We start from the raw sequence: 21,839 nt of genomic DNA, 5'->3' as shown, positions 1-21,839 counted from the left end.
ACATCACACATTTACATACCTCCCATGTGCTGGGTATTAGAATAACAGAGATACACATAAGTAGGGTTACAAGGATATGTATATGTTTATTACATATGCAGACTAGGCTACAATAGTTATTGGTATGTTGTAGTCAGGGCCGGGACAAGGGGTGGGAAGAAGGGGTGGTTGCCCTGGGCACTGTGATATCATGTGAAGTGGGGGTGCCACAATGAGACTGGGGGTAGGGAATTTGTGTTCAAAGGGGGAAATTAGGGGGCAGCAGTAGGTAAGTATTGTTCTAGAAGGGATTTTTTTTTTTTGGGAGGGGGGGGGGGGGGGGGAGTGCTAACAGTGGTGATTTAGGGGGATTTGTTTCATGAAGGGGGAAGAAGATTTGTGCTAGGAGGGGAGATTTAGGGGGAAATATTTTTAGCACTGATCACTGTATTAGTGTCATTGGTTCCCACAAAGTGTCAGTTAGTGTCAAATTGGCCACTGTAATATCGCAGTCCCATTATAAGTCAATGAGCGCCGCCATTACTAGCATAAAAAATAAATAAAAATTCCACTATATATACCGCTACTTTTTGCTCAAATCGTTATGCTGCAAATCGAGGGGCGTCTTATACACGGTCAGTAAGCAGAACAGAGAGCTGCGCGGGTGCATAGCTGCCCATACCCTGTCAAAGAGGCTTCCTCCAATCGCAAGCTTTAGATGTCAGATGATGCTGTAAAGGCGGAGACTGTGCAGATGCGATACTGTTGGAGGTTAGAGTGCGCAGATGCGAGAGAGAGAGATGCGAGAACGGAGCTCAGATGTCACGGCATAAAAAAATGAATACCGGTACTGGTAAGCGATTGTCTTATGCTGCTAAATTCAAAATGAATGTAATTTGCTATGCAAAAGAGCATGGCAATAGGGCTGCAGAGAGACAGTTTGGACCTCCGCCCACTGAGTGTATGATCAGACAGTGGAGAAAACAGGAAGAACAAAAAAAGAGGAAGGCCTTAAGAGGAAAACCAGCAAAATGGCCAAAGTTGGAGCAGAGGCTTAAACTTGGATTATAAAATGTGTCCAAAATTGTGTCCTGTTTTATGTTTAAAATATTGATTTCTGAAGTTTGGGTTGGAAAAGTGGGGTACGTCTTATACATGGGGGTGTCTTATACATGGAAAAATACGGTACCATAGTTTGAAGACCCTATAGCTTTTGCACAAACCAATCAATATACGCCTAATGGGATTTATTTACCAAAAACATGTAGCAAAATAAATACAGTATTGGCCTAAATTTATGAAGACATTTGTTTTTAAAATATTTTTATTGAATGTGTTTTAGAGCACAAAGTAAAAAATATTGTTTTTTTTTTTTTTTCCAAAATTGTTGGGTTTTTTTTTTTGTTTATAGCACAAAAAGTAAAAAACCCTGTGGTGATCAAATATCGCCAAAAGAAAGCTTTATTTGTGGGACAAAAAAGAACATACATTTCATTTATGTACAGCGTTGCATGACAGCGCAATTGTATCGCTGTATCGCAAAAAATGTCCTGGTCATTAAGGGGGCTAAAGCATCCAGAGGTCAAGTGGTTAACACAAAGGGGTATATTTATTAAAAAAATATTACAAATCTGCATGTGCATCATCAATTGTTACATTTATTTGGTAGTGTTCTTTAGAATTGTTACATTATATCTGGTTACAAAGACCTTTCCTATGCTCCTCAGCTCCATCTTGTGGCCATAATGAGGTATTTTACATAACATTCACCCAGAAGAGACTAAAGCACATTTGTTTTTGCCCAATTAAAACAAAACAAATGTACACACAGAATCACTGAACGAATTGCTGCTGTTTTTCTTCATGCGACACATAAAAGTCCATAACGAACAATTTAGTGTGCTGGTTACACACTTCTCACGTTTCATAGGTCCTGACGGCACTATCTATTGTTCCATAATTTTAGCAACTTGACTACAGGTCAATAGACTGTATGGAGTGTGCCTGAATGAATGCTACATTGCCTATGAATCAAACCCTTATGAATCCAAAGTCAACATAATCTCTATTTCACACCAACCCTTTGGGCAAAATTTAGAAAATGCCAGTCCAGGGCTAGAAAAACTGAGAAGGTTAAGAAATGTGATGGGCGTTTTTATGTAGCGTTGGCTGGCTTTTGATCTGTTTAAAGCAGTCTGATCTTTACACAGCTGAGCCATGTTATAAAATATAACGCCCCTGTTATATACTTGTAACTCAGTATTGATGGGACTAAAACATTATAAATCCTGTGGAATCTAGATTTATACATAAACTATTTTGAAGGAAGTTAAAATAGTTAATGGATTACAAATTTTTATTTAACTCTTGCTTTACAGTTTACCTGAATCACAGAGTTCTCCATAATATCCTGGATGACAGACACATTTAGCAGAAGTCCGATCACTTATGCAGAATCCATGTTTTCCACAAGGTGGCGATCTAATTGTGCTGCACTGCTCATCTGTCATAGCACAACCTGCAGCACTGTTCACTGACACCAGGGGCTTTTCCAAGTCATAAATCTGCAAAACACAAAACAATTCAGTTGGTTCATTTTACTACCCAAAATTGATACCATTTAGGGCTTAAAGTTTTGCATCTGTAGATAAGAATGGACCACCAAAATCCACATAGATCTGCATTATTTCAGTAACAAAAACTGATTAGTAAGATTCTAAATATAAAATAATCTGCAATTGAATTTAACTCCCAAATTTCATAAAAGGCAAAATCCACCCGTATGGCGCTTCTTCCTTTTTGTATAGACATTGTATATGTTTAGATACTTAGGTCTTATCCCTTTCCTAAACCATGGCAGCTACCATTACTACTTCTTAATCTGCAAATGCTAGTTCCCTGACTGCCATGCTTACCCTCTTAGACCTTGGACTGTGCTTAAACATCCAGAGGTTATATACCACCATACTGATTCATATCTTACCTTACTATCGACCTGCAGATTTCTGATGCAGCCAGAAAACCCTGTGAATTGGATGAATGAATGAATACCGCCTGGTATATTCTTTACTCCTCCAAGCTGCAGGGGCTGGTAAACATTGAGAAATCTATAAAACAAGATGCAAATGCAGTTTACAGGAAATATTCAAAATCAATACAATTTACAGATTATGATAAAGCAAATGTGGTGACAGAAGGGAGCCTAGTAAAATCCTACTTGATATATAATATTAGAAATGAAGGAGAAATCAGCCGCACACCACCAGCTGCTAGGAGGATGAATCCTTTAGCAATACGTTAAAGGTACACAGGATACAGAGATAGACGCATTTCCCACTTTTTTTTTACAAATTCAATCTTTATTAAGGAGAAAGAAAAAAGGCATACAAAAGCAACAAGAATAGTGGATCAAGAAACATCCGAGCATCAAGGAAACATCGGAACAGAAGGTATGAACTATGCGGATAATACAGTATGCAATCAAGGACAATATATCGTTAATATAAGCATCTGCAGGGTAACAGTTACAGGCCCCAGGGGAACACCCCCCACCCCCACCGGCATCCATCACATGGCCGGTATACAGGAGCGAGGAGGGCCCCCCACGAGGCCAGCCGCCCCAACAGACCCCAATCGGATTTAATGATACGTATGCCATAATGTAGTGGGAAAGATTTTGGAGGAGACGTATAACATTTCACACTTTTAAAGTGAATCATCTTCCTAGAAGCTGGTGGTGTGCAGTCGATTTCTCCTTTTTTTTTTACTGTTGCAGCGGTGGTGAGCCGGGATCAGCACCCACAGCACTGGGATTGCTCACCTGAGGGCTGGTTGTCTTCTCATTTTTGATATATAATATTAAAGTGGTTGTAGGGCTGAAGGTTTATTACCTTCATGCACGCTATGCAAGAAGGTAAAAAAACCTGTGTGCTGCTCCTCCCACAGCCCCCCCTAATATTCACCTGAGCCCCCTCTCAATCCAGCGAAGTGCACGGAAGCCTCAGCTTTCTTTGGCTGAGACACAGCAGTGTAAGCCATTGACTCCCACTGCTGTCAGACACAGTCAGTGAGCCAATGAAGAGAGAGTGGGGGTTGGGTTGAGCCACATACAGTGGGTACGGAAAGTATTCAGACCCCCTTAAATTTTTCACTCTTTGTTATATTGCAGCCATTTGCTAAAATCATTTAGGTTCATTCTTCTTCCTCATGAATGTACACATAGCACCCCATACTGACAGAAAAACACAGAATTGTTGACATTGTTGCAGAATTATTAAAAAAGAAAAACTGAAATATCTCATGGTCCTAAGTATTCAGACCCTTTGCTCAGTATTTAGTAGAAGCCCCCTTTTGATCTAATACAGCCAGGAGTCTTTTTGGGAAAGATGCAACAAGTCTTTCACACCTGGATTTGGGGATCCTCTGCCATTCCTCCTTGCAGATCCTCTCCAGTTCTGTCAGGTTGGATGGTAAACGTTGGTGGACAGCCATTTTTAGGTCTCTCCAGAGATGCTCAATTGGGTTTAAGTCAGGGCTCTGGCTGGGCCATTCAAGAACAGTCGCGGCTTGCTATTGGGGGCACTAGTCAAGAGGGAGGAGCCAGGAGTGGCGGCGGGGGACCCGAGAAGAAGAGGATCCAGGTTGCTCTGTGCAAAACCACTGCACAGAGCAGGTAAGTGAAATGAGTGTGTTATTAAAATTGAACCTTTAGAATCACACTTCACAAAAGTTGTCCTTTAGGTATTATTTACAACAATTTGGTGCGTTGGTCTATTCATTTCAATGGCCTGTCTAATATATTAAAAAATGTGCATGTACCTTTTCTGGCAGCACATCCCAAAGCATATTAGTGCATTGCCATTTGTTGAGCTGCACTGTAATGCATGTCCATGGGAAAGGTGCGTTGGGGTTCCATTCGCAAAGAATCACAACACATTACACCAATGCATGCAACGTGCGTTGCTGCTTATTGAGGTAACAATGGCATGAGTGGGCCCTTAACCACTTACCCACCAGGCCTATTTTTGACACTTGGTGTTTACAAGCTAAAATCCATTTTTTTTAGAAAACTACTTAGAACCTCCAAACATTATATATTTTTTTTAGCAGGGACCCTAGAGAATAAAATGGAGATTATTGCAATATTTTTTATCACACCGTATTTGCGCAGCGGTCTTCAAAATGCAATTTGTTTGGAAAAAATTCACTTTTTTGAATTAAAAAATAAGAAACCAGTAAAGTTAGCCCAATTTTTTCCACAATGTGAAAGATAATGTTACGCCGAGTAAATAGATACCCAACATGTCATGCTTCAAAATTGCGCACGCTCACGGAATGGCGACAAACTTTGGTACTTAAAAATCCCCATAGGCGACACGTTTAAAAATGTCTACAGGTTGCCATCTTAGAGTTACAGAGGAGGTCTAGGGCTTAAATTTTTTCTCTCGCTCTAACGCTCATGGCGATACCTCACATGTGTGGTTTGTACACCGTTTACATATGTGGGTGGGGTTTCCGCATGCGTTCGCTTCTGCGCGCGAGCTAACGGGGACAGGGCGCTTTCATTTTTTTTTTTTACTATTTATTTTATTTATTATTTTTTATTTTTACAACGTTTTTAAAAAAGAAAAATGTGATCGTAAACATTCCTTGTAATAGAAATAGGCACGACAGGACCTCTTTTTTGTGAGATCTGGGGTCAAAAAGTCCTCAGATCTCACAAGTACACTAAAAGATGAAATAAATAAATAAATAAATAAAATGAAAAAAAAAAAAAAGGGACCTTTAAACCGGTTGCTAGGCAACAACGTTTGCCATCGCTCCGGTCCTCCAAGACCATAGAGTCGAGTGAGGGCAAGCTTGCCCTCACCCGACATCCTGTCTGTGAGGATACGGGACCGGGATCGTTTTTCCCGTTGCCGGCGGGTCCGGTAAGAGGGGAAAAGTACCGGGACGCGGTGGGGGGGCACCTCTTCTGCTGCCCCGGAAGGGTGATCCCGCTGCGAGTCCGCCACTGGGACCACCCTTATCGGAAAGCCGACCGCCCACCATTTAAAAAAATACGGCAGCTGCCATAACACCGGTATTTAGGTTTAAACAGCTGACGTATATAGTTGTTGGGCGGTTGGTAAGTGGTTAAAGTATATCTAAACCTTTTTTTACTTTTGAATATAGTAAAGAATGGTTAAAACCCCTATTAAGTTTTTTTTTTTTGCCATTTGTGTCTCATTGAGGACATTTTTCTTCACTTTCTGTCCTGTAGACAAAACAGGAACTTCTCTAAAGTAAGGGAAATCTCCTTAGACAGTTGGAACAAGCATCCTCACTGGGAAGGTTTATCCTCTAATCCTTAAAATGTTGGCTTTTGCCTCACTGTTTGTCCTAGAAACAATAGGGACCAAAACCTACAGAAAGGGTTCATCTCTGGAGTGGTGTGCTTGGGGAAAAAGCACTTAAAAGGTTTTCCAACTTCATTAGATTGCTGATCTCCCTAGTGAGGACATAGACAGGTCTAAGACAGCTGTAGAAGCCATCAGTTCTAACCCATCATCACTCTATCTGAAATACTGTAAAAGTAGTTTTGGCTTTAGGCACACTTTTATTTTTAGGTTTGTACAATAGAAGATAAATGGAGGACACGTGATCAGCAGTTACAATAACTATAAATAATATTTTTAATTCTGGTTTTACATTACAGTTATCTTATTACCTCTTGCTCCCAGGCGTCTCTCCAGACACTTCACACCATGACCGGTCTGTATATAAGCCATCAGAGTCTTCACTCACCAGGTCTCCCAAGCAGTTATCAAGGGTCATTTTCACCCTCTAATGACAAAATATTTGACAAATTAGTAATATAAAAAACATAGCTGTAGATAGTGTTGGTAGCTGTCCTTCATTAGCAGGAACTTTATTTATTTCAATAACTTTAATGCCTTTTGAAATAATGGAAGTTATGCAGTATGTGAACCAACCAATCAGTGATAGGTAAGCTGTGTTGGGGTCAACCAGTCAGTGGAAGTTAGGTGTGTCTGGACCAGCCAATTAGTGGAAGTCATGGTGTGTCTGGGCCAGCTAATCAGTGGCAGTTAAGCTGTGTCTGGGCCAGCCAGCCAGTGGAAGTCATGGTGTGTCTGGGCCAGCCAGCCAGTGGAAACCATGGTATGTCTGGGCCAGCCAGCCAGTGGAAGCCATGGTGTGTCTGGGCCAGCCAGCCAGTGGAAGCCATGGTGTGTCTGGGCCAGCCAGTGGAAGTCATGGTTTGTCTGGGCCAGCCGGCCAGCCAGCCAGCCAGCCAGTGGAAGTCATGGTGTGTCTGGGCCAGACAGCCAGTGGAAGCCATGGTATGTCTGGGCCAGCCAGCCAGTGGAAGCCATGGTGTGTCTGGGCCAGCCAGTGGAAGTCATGGTTTGTCTGGGCCAGCCAGCCAGCCAGCCAGTGGAAGTCATGGTGTGTCTGGGCCAGCCAGCCAGTGGAAGTCATGGTGTGTCTGGGCCAGCCAGCCAGTGGAAGTCATGGTGTGTCTGGGCCAGCCAGCCAGTGGAAGTCATGGTGTGTCTGGGCCAGCCAGTGGAAGTCATGGTTTGTCTGGGCCAGCCAGCCAGTGGAAGTCATGGTGTGTCTGGGCCAGCCAGCCAGTGGAAGTCATGGTGTGTCTGGGCCAGCCAGTGGAAGTCATGGTGTGTCTGGGCCAGCCAGCCAGTGGAAGTCATGGTGTGTCTGGGCCAGCCAGCCAGCCAGCCAACCAGTGGAAGTCATGGTGTGTCTGGGCCAGCCAGCCAGCCAGTGGAAGTCATGGTGTGTCTGGGCCAGCCAGCCAGCCAGTGGAAGTCATGGTGTGTCTGGGCCAACCAGTGGAAGTCATGGTGTGTCTGGGCCAGCCAGCCAGCCAGCCAGCCAGCCAGAGGAAGTCATGGTGTGTCTGGGCCAGCCAATTAGTGGAAATAAACCTTTGTCTATGTTAGCCAATCAGTGGAAGTTAAGCTGCATCTGAGACAGCCAATCAGTGGAAGTCATACTGTGCCTGCAGTAGTCATGACTTCAGTATGACCAGCCCACGAGGCACAGTAAGATATGTTTACTGGTTTGGCAGAGCAGAGTTTTTTCCATTCCTTTTTATATTTACTTAGCTAAGGCTAAAAGAGAAGACTAGCCACAAACAGGTCCTACTTTTTGAATTATTCTATGTCTAGTTAAAGCCATGGGGTTTTATAATATTACTGTAGTTTCAATAATTGTACAACATTTTCATTTTACAAACATATGTTTAACACAGGGGGTGATTTACTAAAGGCAAATAGACTGTGCACTTTGCACATGCAGTTGCTCCAGAGCTTAGTAAATGAGGTAAAGCTTCACTTTACAAAGAATACCAAATCTCATGCAAGGGGGAAAAAAAAGCATTTTTGCCTGCACATTATTGGACGATGGAAGTCAGGAGAGCTTTACCACATTTACTGAGCTCTGGGGCAACTACTCTTGCAAAGCACACAGTCTATTTGTCTTTGGTAAATTAACCCCAAAGTGTTTGTGTGGAGCACTATTTGAAGTATAGTAGCAAAATGGCTCAACAAAATAGTGGAGACCTGAGGGTGCCCCTTTCTAGCTAGTAATGTCATAACTCATATTTAGTTGACTAAAATGAAATACATTTTTAAAGGTTAACATTTAAAAATGTTATTCCTAAAGGTAATAAAAAGTATATAAAAACACAGGCTATGATCTAATAAACTCGGTTTCCTAACTTCAGGTGGGAATGCTGTAAATTCATAGTTGGTAAGCTTGAGCAAAGACATCGATCCTTACAGTTCAACCCCAGCTATAACTGAATTTCTGATATCAATGTAATCCCAGCATCACTAGTATATACCCAGAAACAAATATAGTATATGCTATGAGAAAACATAATTTTTCTGACATTAGTACAAAGGCAAGGTTGTAACGCATAGGCTTCATCTCAAAAACATGGCAAAAAAGGAGATAAAAGTGCATTGTACCACCAATCAGAGCCTCCCAGTCATTATGTAGGTTAGAAGACAAGTTGTCCTTCTTTCTATATCTATATCCATTGGTTGTACCTTGCCATTGCTCATGATCTTTAGGTTATGCCAGCGCTGATCTAACACATTGGCTTTTCTCCCAAACTTCAGGAAGAGAGATCCAGAACCATGGTTAACAGAGAGGGAAAGAGATCCATTGTGAAGCACTAAATAAAAGAAGCACAAAATGAACTTATGATTAACACACCGTTTCCTAAGACAAAAGAATTCCAAGCTGCTCCTCCACACTGCCAGCTATTACTGCCTGCAGACCAAGTGCTAAGAATAAGGCAATTGTATCCCGGAGTGATCAATGGTGTCCATATTTCTTGGGAAGGATATCCACAAGCTTGACATTGACAGCCCTCATCTAGGACCACACCTCCAACGCTTTCACCCATTGGGCTTAGTCATAGACTAGGTGATCCCTTCAGTGGGCTTTACTAAGTTTAGAGCCAAAAATGTTTATTTTGTTATAGATAGTAAAGGTAAGGGGTACGGACTTTGTCATTTTTGAATTGCTGTCTTTCCCCCTCATTGGGAAATTCAGCTTACTTCCTGTCAGGGCAGGAAGTGACAGGAAATCTCATCAATCAGAATGCAAACAAAAACACGCTTTTACTACAGCAAAGGTTTAGTTTGATGATATTTTTATTGCTGGCTGGGCCTTTGTGTCCTCGTGACAACCACATCTTCCATTTTTCATATAAATGTCACAAACACAAGTGAAGGAAATATTCCCCAAGTCACACTCGAAAGTGCGTATTGAGGAGCACCGAGTACAGAAGCTCATATCACTTAAAAGACTTTTTGAAATGTTTTTTGATTAAGAGCATCAAACACAGAAAACACGTTTATTGGGAAAGGCCTTCCCCTTCCTCAGGGCTTGAGCAGTGGATCATGTTGGAATTACAATGAGATGTAGTAGTCCATCAGCTGGCAGTTCACAGTGATGACAGTCTTGATAAAGCCCTAACATAGGTCTTCTATTAGATCTCATTGTGATTCTAACAGCATCCAGAATCCAGAGGCCCTGAGGAAGGAGGAGGCCTTCCCCCCGAAACATGTTGGCTGTATTTGATACTCTTAACCAGTAAATGTTTCAAAAATACTGTTAAGTGATATGAAATTTTGCATTAGGCACTCCTCAATACCCAATGCATAAATATGATTTCCTTTAGATTCCAAACAGAATATATATTCTTCTCTTTAGATTTCCTTTAAATATGATGTGCATCTACAACACTTTTGAGAAGAATATATATGCTGTTTGGAAATCATATTTATTGTAGATGCACCTTTTATACACTTGGACTATGTTTGTACTTTATTTAGGACTATACCTATTCTTGGAATGAAATTGCACCAATTATTTCTTTATTTAATATAAATATATGTATTTATTGCACTTGAGCACTTTATTCATGTTATGACATTTGCATCACCTTCTCTGTGTACTCGGCAATGCAGCTGTGATTAATCAGAGCTGAATTGCCGTGTACTGGGACAGAGGGGATTCCGGCAGCATGGCAGAAGGACTGGACAATAATGACATTTTTGGCATGTCTAGCACACCCAGAGTCTGCAGCTGGTTAATGCATCCTATCCATTAATGTAAAAAACCTTTCTGTGTCACAGAACCCACACTGACTCTGCCTTATACTTACTTGAGGCGATCTCGATCCAGCGCTGTGCATGAGAGCAGCAGCTTTCCTGGCTTTGTCCCTCCTCACTGGGAAGATCGATAGCAGCGGAATCCATTGGCTTCCACTGCTGTCAATCAAAATCTGTGATGAGGGAGCAGGGGGGCAGGGCTGAGCTGCCCTGTCTGTGTCAATGGACGCAGACAGGGCAGCTCGGGAGTGAGCCTGCACAAGTGCCTCAATGGGAAGCCGCTTTTTATCACAGTACTTTTATAGAACAGGAGGAGTCAGGAGCACCGGCAGGAGACCTGAGAAGAGGAGGATCGGGCCTGCTCTGTGCAAAACCTTTGCACAGAGCGGATGAGTATAACTTGTTCATTATTTTATGTAAAAAGAAGCAAAGGTTTAATATCACTTGAAGTCTAGAGGGGGCAATAAAAGAAAATTTACTCACCTGATCCTCTGCTCCTCCCCGTTCATAAACCAGTCCTTGCAGTGTCTTCTCCCCCAATCTCTAGTGGTCTAAGGTCCTGATGTCATCAAGACCAAGGCAGAGTCCATAGCCCTGCATTGGAAATGTTGATGTAAAGAAACAGTCCACTTTCAAAGTGTGGGGGCCCACCATCTGCCGGAGGAGTGGAGGATCAGGCAAGTAAAAGTGTCAACCCTCTACCCTAGATACACCGAGCGAGCAACCTCTGCAGTATGGACTGAAAGATATAATTGCACATTTTCCCAGAGTTGGACTTTAAAGCTTTTATGTTTCCATTGAAGAGGTATTACCATTTACTGCTCTATCCACAAAAAAATGTTTTCTTTGGAGTTGGACTCTATAATTAATAGGGAGATTTTCATATTCATTGTATTATGTGAACTAATTTGTTTTGCATGATGCACCTTAAAGCAGAGAAAGAAGTAAAGATTATTCAATAACGGCAATATCTGTTCTATGGCACAGTTACCCAGCAAAAGGCATCCTCACCCAAAGCAATGAAGTCCCCCGATTCTCCACGACTGCTGGCAGACATGGGACCGTTGTACAGCAGAAGGCCATCAGATTCGTCAGTGATAAAATCCAGGGAGATCTGACTTTCATAGCAGAGCTGTAGGGGTGGGAACCAGGCATATCCGGGGGCAGTAAAGGAGCGTTTTGTCTGCTGACACTCAGGTCCATGGTAAGCGGGGGGACATTCACACCTGAAGAGCAAAGCACAGCTTCATTACATTAATACAAATTGCATCGTCTGCTATGATTATTATACTGTTAGCATGACGCACTACAGCAGAAATTCTACACCACAAAGTTGTATGTGTGTTTCTTTCCTGTTGCTGAAAATAACATTAGCATACAGTAATATCCTTTGCCAAACACAAATTATGTCAATTCCTCAGGCCTGGTTTTCTGCAAGACAGTTAAAGGAAGCACAGGATGGTTTCCAAACTTTTCCTGTCAAAGAAGAGCCACGCTAGCAATATCAGTAAGATTACCACTAATAATGGCCGATTTTTGCATGCTGCAGCCTATTATTGTTATTACAGGCATTTATATAGGGCTGGTGCATATTCACATCAGGCAAGGAGCTTGCAATCTAAGGTCCCTTTCTCCTATATATGCACATACTACAGCCAAGTGACCTACCAGCATGTCTTTGGAGTGTGTAAGAAAACCAGAGGAAACCCATGCAAGCACAGAAAGAATATGCAAACTCCATGCAGACAGCATAGGTGTGCGCAAGGGGTGTGCCAGGTGTGCCTGGGCACACCATAATCACTATGTGCAGTGCCTGTTCCCCCTACTGCCGGGGCATCCCTGGTGTTGGCCGCTCTGCACCACGCAAGCACAGAAAGAATATGCAAACTCCATGCAGACGGCATAAGCGTGCGCAAGGGGTGTGCCTGGGCACCCCCTAATCCCTATGTGCAGTGCCAGTTCCCCCTACTGGCCGGGCATCCCTGGTGTTTGCCCCTCTGCCCTGCCATGCTGCTGGCTTCCCTCCTCTCCTCTTGGCTGTTACGGGAGATGTTTCAGGATGGAAAGTGGGGGAAGGGGCTATGTCATTTACCAGCGCCTTCCTTTTCCAAAATGAACACACTCACTTTCTTCATTCATACCTGAAGCATAGTAAACTACATTTACTATGCTTCAGTTTGTGCATGAACAGGAAGCAGTTCAGTATAGAGCACTTCCCATGTTCATGCACTGTCCAGTGCAGCTGAGGCTGCAGTGAAAGGCATGTGTGTTCGAGCTTTGGGGTGCACATCCTAATGCAATAGGCTGTGCACTCCTATGGCACACAGTTGTGTGTTCGAGCTTTGGGGTGCACACCCTAATGCAATAGGCTGCGCACACCTATGGCACACAGTGTCCTAGCTTCAAATTGAGGACCCCAGTGTTGCAAGGCAGAAGTGCTAACCACAATCCCACTGTACAGACTAGCACAGAAACTATGTTGATTGACCAGCTGTGACTACAGATGCAAAAGGTTCAAAGTTACATGTCATACAACATACTGATTTTACATACGACAGGGAGTACAGCCAAAAAGTGTAAAAGCACTGCATCAGAGTATAGAGTGATCAGCTTTATTAACCCTTATCAACTTGTATGAGATACTTCAGAAATAAACCATATAAAATACAATCAGTTCATGGATGAAGAAACACCAGTTGATCCTGTCTTGCAGAGGAACAGAGAAGACTGCTCTTAAAGCGGAGGTCCGGCCTCAAAATCCACTTTGGGCCATCCGCTTGCTCTGTGTCACCTAAAAAAGAAATGGATAGTCCCAAATTTTTTTTCAATTTTTTACCTTGATATTGAATAAAATATACTTACCTTTCTTCTACTTCCTCCCTCTGCGGCTGCGGCCCACGCCGTCCCTTCCTTATTGCGTTGACTCCTGGGAGCTGAACATCATTGCTCCAGGAATCAATGCGCCTGCACCGGCCCCTCTCGTCAGTTCCGGTGGAGGAACGTCATTCCCTGCTAAACAGCTTCTGGGCATGCCCAGAAGCTGTGCAGGGATGACACGCCCGCACCAGAAGTGACGAACGGGGCCGGTGCAGGGCATTCTGGGACCGAAGAGGACACGGAGGACAACGCTGAAGAGGACGCCCTGGCTTCAGCTGCCCACACCGGAGATGGCAGCGCTGGACAAAATAAATTTCAAGGTAAGTATTTCTTCTAAAAGGTAAGTGCGACCTGGGACAGTTCAAAGGCTATCCATTATTAAATGTACTAGCCCTGACTGTCCCAGGGGTATTTTTATTGAAAAAATGTTTCCGAGGCCGGAACTCCGCTTTAAAACTGAAAAATATCAAAGCACGAGGAGGAGCATACCAAGGTTTTGCAACATTAAACTAGGAATGGCCACTGAAGCCACCAGCACGGTTGTCCAGATGGAGCGGAGCTGAAAGTCTGGTGAGTGGAATCCACTGCGGGATTGGAACACACATCTACCTCGTGTCCAGTCTTCAGGTTTCTCCACTTGGTAGAAACAATGCCTATGCGCAATTCCAGGACAATGTTGCTTGGTAAAACATTTCGGGGATGCTCTTCTCCTTCATCAACTTAGCAACAGTGAACCCTGTCTAAGGTACTAAGAACTTCTTTCCAACCACCAATCAGATTTGCAGGTTTGCCGTGGATGTCGTGACACATTAGGAAAGTTGTCCCGCACAGGTTTCAGCAGACCCACCCAACTAGTGAGGATTTCTCTGGAATTTGGCTGCAGTACTTTACACAACATTTAGACTAATGCTGGCCATACACGCACAGAATTTCGGCCGAAAATGGTCGTTTTAGGAAAGATCGTTCGAAAATCGGGCCGTAAGTGAACACAAGTTTACGGACGATATTGATCGTGTGCCCGGCTAATGTCGATGGATCCATAGCCAAAACTTTTATCGTTTCTACGAAAGTTTTTATGTGTATGGTAAAATTGAAACAAAAATAATATTCTGACTCGTATTGTGCATGTTATCGAACGATCATTATGATCATGAAAACGATTATGTAAAAGAGTTTATTCTGTAAGTTAGTGGCCAATTCGCTTTTGACCGAAGAATAATCGTTCAGTCTGCAAACGGCCGAAATTCTGTACTTGTATGGCCAGCCTAAGGCAATCTGAGAACATTTAATGGCTTCAGCACAACTGCACTGTTACCTGAATAATAATGCTGTGTGGAAATATTCATGTATTTGGTTGCTTATTAGCATTATCAGTAGCTTTAAAGGAAAATAAACAGTGCTGCGCTCAAGTGTCCCTGTTGTGTAAACAAATGTACCTGTTATATAAACAAGTCAAAAAATGAAGATATCATACAATATAGTGAAATGTGCAATAAACATAATACATGCTCAGAACATGCACGTAAGTGTATAATATTATTAGTTTATAGCTATGCAAAGAATAGAATACAAATTTTGAGTGAGTGAGTGCAAAAACTAACAGTCCACAACAGATGTGAATATAGAGTTGCCTCTATATGTCAAAACAGTCCAAACAAAAAAGTTAGGAATGAAGTCCACTTTAAACAGAAGGTGCTATAATCCAAAGAGGGAGAGTCAATACTCTAACCAGAAATAGTAGACTCAACTGACAGCGGCAAAGAGTCAATCAAGCATGGAACTGATGCATAGGTTATGATGATAATCTCTGGCAAGCTAACATCATCCTTCTCTTCCTCATCAGGTCCCTTTCTAATAGATCATGAACTCGAATATCCATATAAAACAAAAAGTCTCCTCATAGTGTAAAACCATCTCATAAAAGCTTTATTAAAAGTAGAAAGCTTACGTCCAATCTGAATTTACAGGCGATTCAAAATGGAAGCAACGAATATGTAATCACAATTGGAATATAGATGCAATGACATGGAGCAAGCTCAGTACAACTCAATGTGTTTCGTCCACACGGACATCATCTTGGGTATGAGTCTGTATCCAGTCATTGTATATTGCCTCCACCTGATGTAAATAATGGAGTATACTTGCACGGAATGTGAGCCTGCTGTGTGGACCAAGCCTCGAGTTCACACTGCATGCACAGCCTGGAGTGATGTTCTTGCGATACCGCGGGGGGACGCACATGCACGATCCACTGGCCCGACCAAGTGTTCCACGCCTCAGTCTACTAATCTAACATGGCGCAGTCACAGACCTCGGGGAAACACGCATGTGAAAAGTATGAAATAGGGCAAGTTCATTACAAACTCATGCTTTATTTATAAAAGCATCAATATCCCATTCAATGTTCATACCATATGGTGAATAGGATTTAAGTTCATAAATCCAAAACGTTTCTAAACGTGAAACACCCCTAATGTTCGAACCACCCCACCATGGGGATCTATTTTTATCTATAATTGGAGACCCTATTATGATATAGGAAATATATTTTAGGGACACTGTGGTTGGTCCGACCCTTTTTGATGTTAGCTATGCGTTTGTTTACTCGTACAGAGAAAGGGCGTATAGTACGCCCCACATATTGCTTTTTACACGGACAGGTAAGTAAATATACAATATTAAAATCAAAAAAGTGCAGCGCTAATAGCGATTAATGAATGAACATAATAAAGTCCATGTAAACAGTGCCATCAAGCACTGTGAAAGATAGGAAATCCCTCAATCCGTGGACCATGATGAAAAATTTGCAAATGTGCCACCAGCCTGTGATTTCACACCACGCTTACCCTATATGTAGTGACCACCTAATAGGGGCGGACCTCATTGGCTTTGTTTAATAATTGGCAGCAGAAAGCAAATCCCTGGGAAGTCGTTACCGCAAGCCAGACGAACGGCACCAGATTCAATATACCAGCGCCAGCGTCTCTAGTTCGTGATGGATAGACCAAAGAGCGCTCATATGACCAGGGTTTCATATAAATAAAACAACCTACATAGCGTAATCTCATTTAAAATGTAATGATTTTTAAGAGTAACACCCACATGGTAAAAACCTTGGGACAAGCGTGTAATGATATCAGCTGTCTATCCAGTAGGTAAGATAGCCGACATCGACCGAGCATGCATAGTAGCGTGTGTGTGTAGCTCAGACTGACGCGTTTCATCATACGTGATGTCATCAGGGGTACGCACACACACGCCTATATATACACGAAGGAACCCGGGAGGAACCCCGTGATTGGAAAAACAATCAGAGGGAGAAGTACCCACTGCCGAAAAAACGAATGATATGCATCAAATACACTAGAAGGCCTATCACCAGCGCCATCTTGTGACCGAATAGCAATATGAATTCTATGAATAAAACAAAAAAACTCCATAGGAGTCCAAAGTTGTTTTAATTAGTTAAATAAACCAACTAGTTTACGAGGTACTTGGGGCATCCTCCAAATTATGTTACAACATAATAAATGTAAAACTAAGATTTTTTTTTTTTTTTTCAATTTTTATATCTTTATGAAAGGTATCAAATATACACACGTCTCGTTTTTCACAAAAACCTATTAATATTGACATTCAGGAAAAAAACAATATACACAGAAAATATCCTCTCCCTTATAGTATAATTTCTGTTTCTCAGTCCGGGGATAATAAATACCTTTCACCTTCACCCACATTTTCCATTTACCTCCTAAACTCACAAAACAAACAAAACAAACAGAATTAAAACTAAGAATTTAAAATTAAAATAAAATAAAAAATAAAAAACACACACACATTGTACATGCCCAATACTATAACAAGAACACCTAGAAAAACTCCATATATCTAAAAATGTTGGTCACAAAAATTAATTAGAAATCAACTGTTGTTGATGTAGCAATTAATGTCCCACTCAATATTTAATCCCAAGGGGGAGTAAGATCTCAAATGATAAATCCAACTGGTTTCAGCTTGTGAAATACACCTCTTAGCGTTACCACCTCTTCAATGGGGGATGTTCTTTTCCAAAGCTATGAACACAGTTCCAGAAGGATTTTTTTTTTATGTTTCTGGGCATAGTGTTTACATATACTATGCCCTCGAAAGCCCTATGTGTAGCACCCTCCTAGGTAGGTGCTAGTGAGAGAGTATAGGTTTTGGCCCTGTCTGCCTATCAAAGGAGTAGCAGGCAAATCTATATTGCTCTCTGCCCATTACAGAGCAGGATCTGTTAGTGAGGTCTACTCATTGTGCTCAGTATGTGATTCATTATGTCTAGAGAGTGTTTCACACTGGTCCAATAGGGAGGCATGTTGGACAGTGGGAGAAAAGCTGACAAATGGATACATAGACTTTGGTACAGTCCTGGTAACTGGCAGGGGCAGGTCGCCTTGGTGCATTCTGGGATACTGTATAAAAGCCAGGAGCACATGCGCTGCGGGGTCTTTGGCTGGAGATCAAAGTCCCGGAGGGAGGGTGGCGGCTGCCTCCTCCTCTGTAGCAGTGGCACGTGGCCTCAGAACGGAGCTGAACCCAGAGGTCTAGGAGAGCTGAATGAGGGGGGAGACACAGTAGACCCTAGGAAAACAGTATCGTGAGTACAAGGGCTTGTGTCAAGGGGCCTGACCTGAGGGGGGTCACCCCAAGAGTAGGATAGTCAGTGGACGGGTGTTGGCAGTTGAGAAAGAGGATACTAAGGAGAGTGTCCTGGAAATAACCTTAGTTCATCAAGTCATCTTAAGAAAGAGACGTAAAGCTAAATCCACCTAAGTGGCAAGGTGGATCAACAGTCTGGCTGTACTGAGAGATAGAAGTCCTCCAATATTGTGCATTTGGTAATTCGGAGTATCCCACTATTCCCTTCTCCCAACCCTAATTTATAAATAAACACAAAAACAACTACATACCCCTGGACTGATTATTTGATGAGCCAAGAAGCAAAAGAGAGAGACTGCGCATGTCAAGGTTGCTAATGGTAACTCGGGGGACCCGTGTGACATCTGGCAGTCCTCAAGGGGGCAGTGCTACATACATTTTGAGTCAAACAAGTAATAAATTACTGTAAGTCATACACTCTATCAGTCTGAGCAGAATTAAAACTCAAAACTTTCCAACTTGTAAGAGCATTAAACTGACATGCCCTACATTTTCTGCCCCACATATTGCTTACCTATATCCAAGTGCAGTGTCTATGCAGGTGCCTCCATTAATGCATGGGTTGACTGGATAGGAGGAGCAGGACAGATGCCGATACTCTCGGGCAGCACAGGAGCACTGGACTTGTGTCACCACGGTCACTGATCCAAAGGAGACGTTTGGGGATCTGATCATAGTGGGCATGTGTTTGTATGTTTTTCCAATGATACATCCAGTCTTGTGGCTGCACTGTGCTTTATCACACTCCTCTTCTCCAATCTGATCCACTTGCACCCCCAGTGCAGATTCTATCTGTGGAGAATATAACGTCATGCCTTCCTATGTACATTAGACACTTGTTACTGAGTATGAAACAAAAATGGACAATAAAAGAATATATACATAGTAAACAAATCACAAATTTCATTTTTAAAATGTTTCATACACTTTTTTTTTTTTTTTTGTAAGAGAGGAAAACTTAGCTGCTATTGGTGGTGAACCGTGCACAAAACTGGGACACCCAGGTGGAGTCCAAGCAGGTTTGCCCTGTACTTTTATTCAATCTATAACATAAAACAAACAAAATATCTGCTTGTCCGAGTCACTATGTAAATTCATGTCCATTCCTCACTAACGATTTGGCCCTTTAATGGATTCCCGAAAACAAATGGACCATTCTTGTACCTCTTTAGTGTTCTGTCAGCACTCAGTCTTTTCACCCAGCAGCAGGCTGTCATAGCAGAGACAGAGAGTCCTGGGCCTCAGCTCACATATCTAAATTCTTGTAGACAGCTGAGCCTAATACCAAGGTCTGTCCAGCAGATAAGATGTGGATTTCACTCTGTATGTGATTGCTGCATAATTGTACCTGGTCTTTAACTCAGAAAATATTGAGGGTGGAAAAGGCAATAAAAGCAGCATACTGATAAGTTCATTTATGTGTCATTCTCATGGTTGCTGTTAGAAATAACAGGGCCCCATTCCTTCAATATGCCTCCTCACTGTCTGTCAAATGCGCTCTAAAGAGCGATCCAAATGCTGGTTGCTCTTCAGAGACAAAGCACATTTAAACGAGTTTGAAATGTTTTCATTTATTTTATTTTCCTTTTTATTTAACTGTGTTAAATAACACAGCCCTTGGTGAATAATCAGGGGCCTAAACAGACCCCTGAGGTTTTACATTTGAGACAGAGGAAGGGATTTAGGGCAGAAATTCCCTAGTTCCTTTCTCTGCAGCCTCAGGTGCACCGGACAATGACTGAATAGGAAGTGCTCTGTGCTGAGGGGCTTCTTTTTCATTCACAAACAGAAGCATAGGAAACACAGTTTACTATGTTTCAGTGATGAATGGACACAGGAGTGATCAATACCAATGTCCATCGTGATATATAACTGCAGCTCCCAGTTAGAAAGAGAGGGAAGCGAGCAGTGCTGTAGAGGGGGGGGGGTACACAGGGCAACCCAGACAGCAGATTCCTCTGCAGTGCAGCTGAAATAGAAAAAAGGAGAAGGCAGCAATGCTACAGAGGAAGGCACAAGATTTGTCAATAAGACAGTATAGCCAGCACTCCTTCTGGGCAGCCCTTGTGAACTGATCGGACCTGGGCCCAGTACAGGAGGACTGACATACTGCCTTATCAGCAGCCCTGGTCATTCTGCTCTCTCCTCCTATCAGCATGCTTCTTACACCACACCTAATTGGCTCCTTGTGCTGTTTCTCCCTCCCTTATCTGAGCTCAACTGTGCAGAAGATTGCAAAAGGCTACTACCAAGTCAAATTCAGGACTTACATTGTTTGAGCTGAAACTATTTGTGAGTATTTGTTCAGCTTTAAATGTGTACAACTATACTAGCTATGCACTGTGAACTGCTGTTATATGAAGCTTTCATTGCCTCTAATGTTGCCCACTCTCTATAGGTTCGGTTGACAGTTCGGCTGGGAGCACAAGCAATTGTGACAGTTATCATTCACAGCATTCCTTGAATGTGAGTGTTTTAGGAAACTGGTAAATTGAAGGGTTTAATTAAACTTTTATGAATTTTAGCAGGAATCTGGTTAACTGCCAAGTGATTAACCTCTTTCAATAATCTCTTGCAAAGAGTTTGTTTAACTATCAGGTAGTTTCAACCAGATAGAATAGGAGATGAAGGGGGCAGAGTATGGCAGACCTGAGCTTGAACAGTGGAAAGATTGTATCACACCTTGTCTAGGTGGGAAGCCACAATCCCATTTAGTGTTTCAGCCTGGTAATAGGGAGGTCCGGACACTGCAAACCAGACATCAGTTGTGTTATCCAGGTCAGGAACATTCAATACACTGAATAGGTTCACACTCCCCCATTTACAGGGGATTATGTCTGACAGCAGATCCCTCATCTGTTCATATCTACTTCCAATGCTGGATGTCTGAGCTATGAATTCTTCAGCTGTGATACCTGGAGATAAAAGACATTGGTACATTAATTAGTATTTGGAGGGAAAAAATAAACCATGTTAAAACATATATTTTAGGGATAGACCGATATGTTTTTTTCAGGGCCGATACCGATATTTTGGTCACAACGTATTGGTATCGGCCGATATAGGCCGATATTTTGTACATTTAAGGTTTTGAAAAATAAAGACAATTTTTGACACAAATCTGGTACTGAACATGTTAATTTTTGTTTAATGCTTAATGGCTGGCTTGCTGGCACACTGTGGTGGGTGGCTGGCTGTCTGGCACCCTGTGGTGGGTGGCTGGCACCCTGTGGTGGGTAGCTGGCTGACACCCTGTGGTGGGTGGCTGGCTGGCACCCTGTGGTGGGTGGCTGGCTGGCACCCTGTGGTAGGTGGGTGGCTGGCACAGGGGCTGTGGGTGGCTGGCTAGTACAGGGCCTGTGGGTGGCTGGCTGGTACAGTGCCTATGGGTGTCTAGTACAGGGCCTGTGGGTGGCTTGCTGTCTGGCACCCTGTCTGTGGGTGGCTGGCTGGCTGGCTGGCACCCAAGGTGGGGGGCTGGCTGGCATCCTGTGGTGGCTGGCTGGCACCCTGTGGTGGGTGGGTGGGTTTTGGCACAGGGGCTGTGGGTGGCTGGCTGGCTGGTACAGGGCCTGTGGGTGGCTGGCTGGTACAGTGCCTGTGGGTGGCAGGTACAGGGCCTGTGGGTGGCTG

The 21,839-nt window shown here is 42.8% G+C and overlaps 1 protein-coding gene across 1 annotated transcript in view; it reads right to left on the bottom strand.

The window, feature by feature from the left end:
- LOC309556827 (neural-cadherin-like) overlaps positions 1 to 21,839 on the bottom strand; it is a 128,280-nt gene that overhangs the window by 20,043 nt on the left and 86,398 nt on the right. The window contains exons 21-27 of the mRNA XM_082259348.1: positions 20,889 to 21,121; positions 18,721 to 18,998; positions 11,643 to 11,857; positions 9,057 to 9,184; positions 6,689 to 6,804; positions 2,963 to 3,086; positions 2,363 to 2,543 (exon numbers count right to left, since the gene is read on the bottom strand). Of these exons, the coding sequence (XP_082115474.1) occupies positions 2,363 to 2,543; positions 2,963 to 3,086; positions 6,689 to 6,804; positions 9,057 to 9,184; positions 11,643 to 11,857; positions 18,721 to 18,998; positions 20,889 to 21,121 (1,275 nt within the window). The remainder of the gene's footprint in view (positions 1 to 2,362; positions 2,544 to 2,962; positions 3,087 to 6,688; positions 6,805 to 9,056; positions 9,185 to 11,642; positions 11,858 to 18,720; positions 18,999 to 20,888; positions 21,122 to 21,839) is intronic.

The sequence above is a fragment of the Pelophylax lessonae genome (genome assembly GCF_965119305.1).
Source record: "Pelophylax lessonae genome assembly, chromosome: 5".
Taxonomy (NCBI): domain Eukaryota; kingdom Metazoa; phylum Chordata; class Amphibia; order Anura; family Ranidae; genus Pelophylax; species Pelophylax lessonae.
Note: the sequence above shows the minus strand (reverse complement) of the source record. Positions and strands in the feature narration are given on the sequence as shown.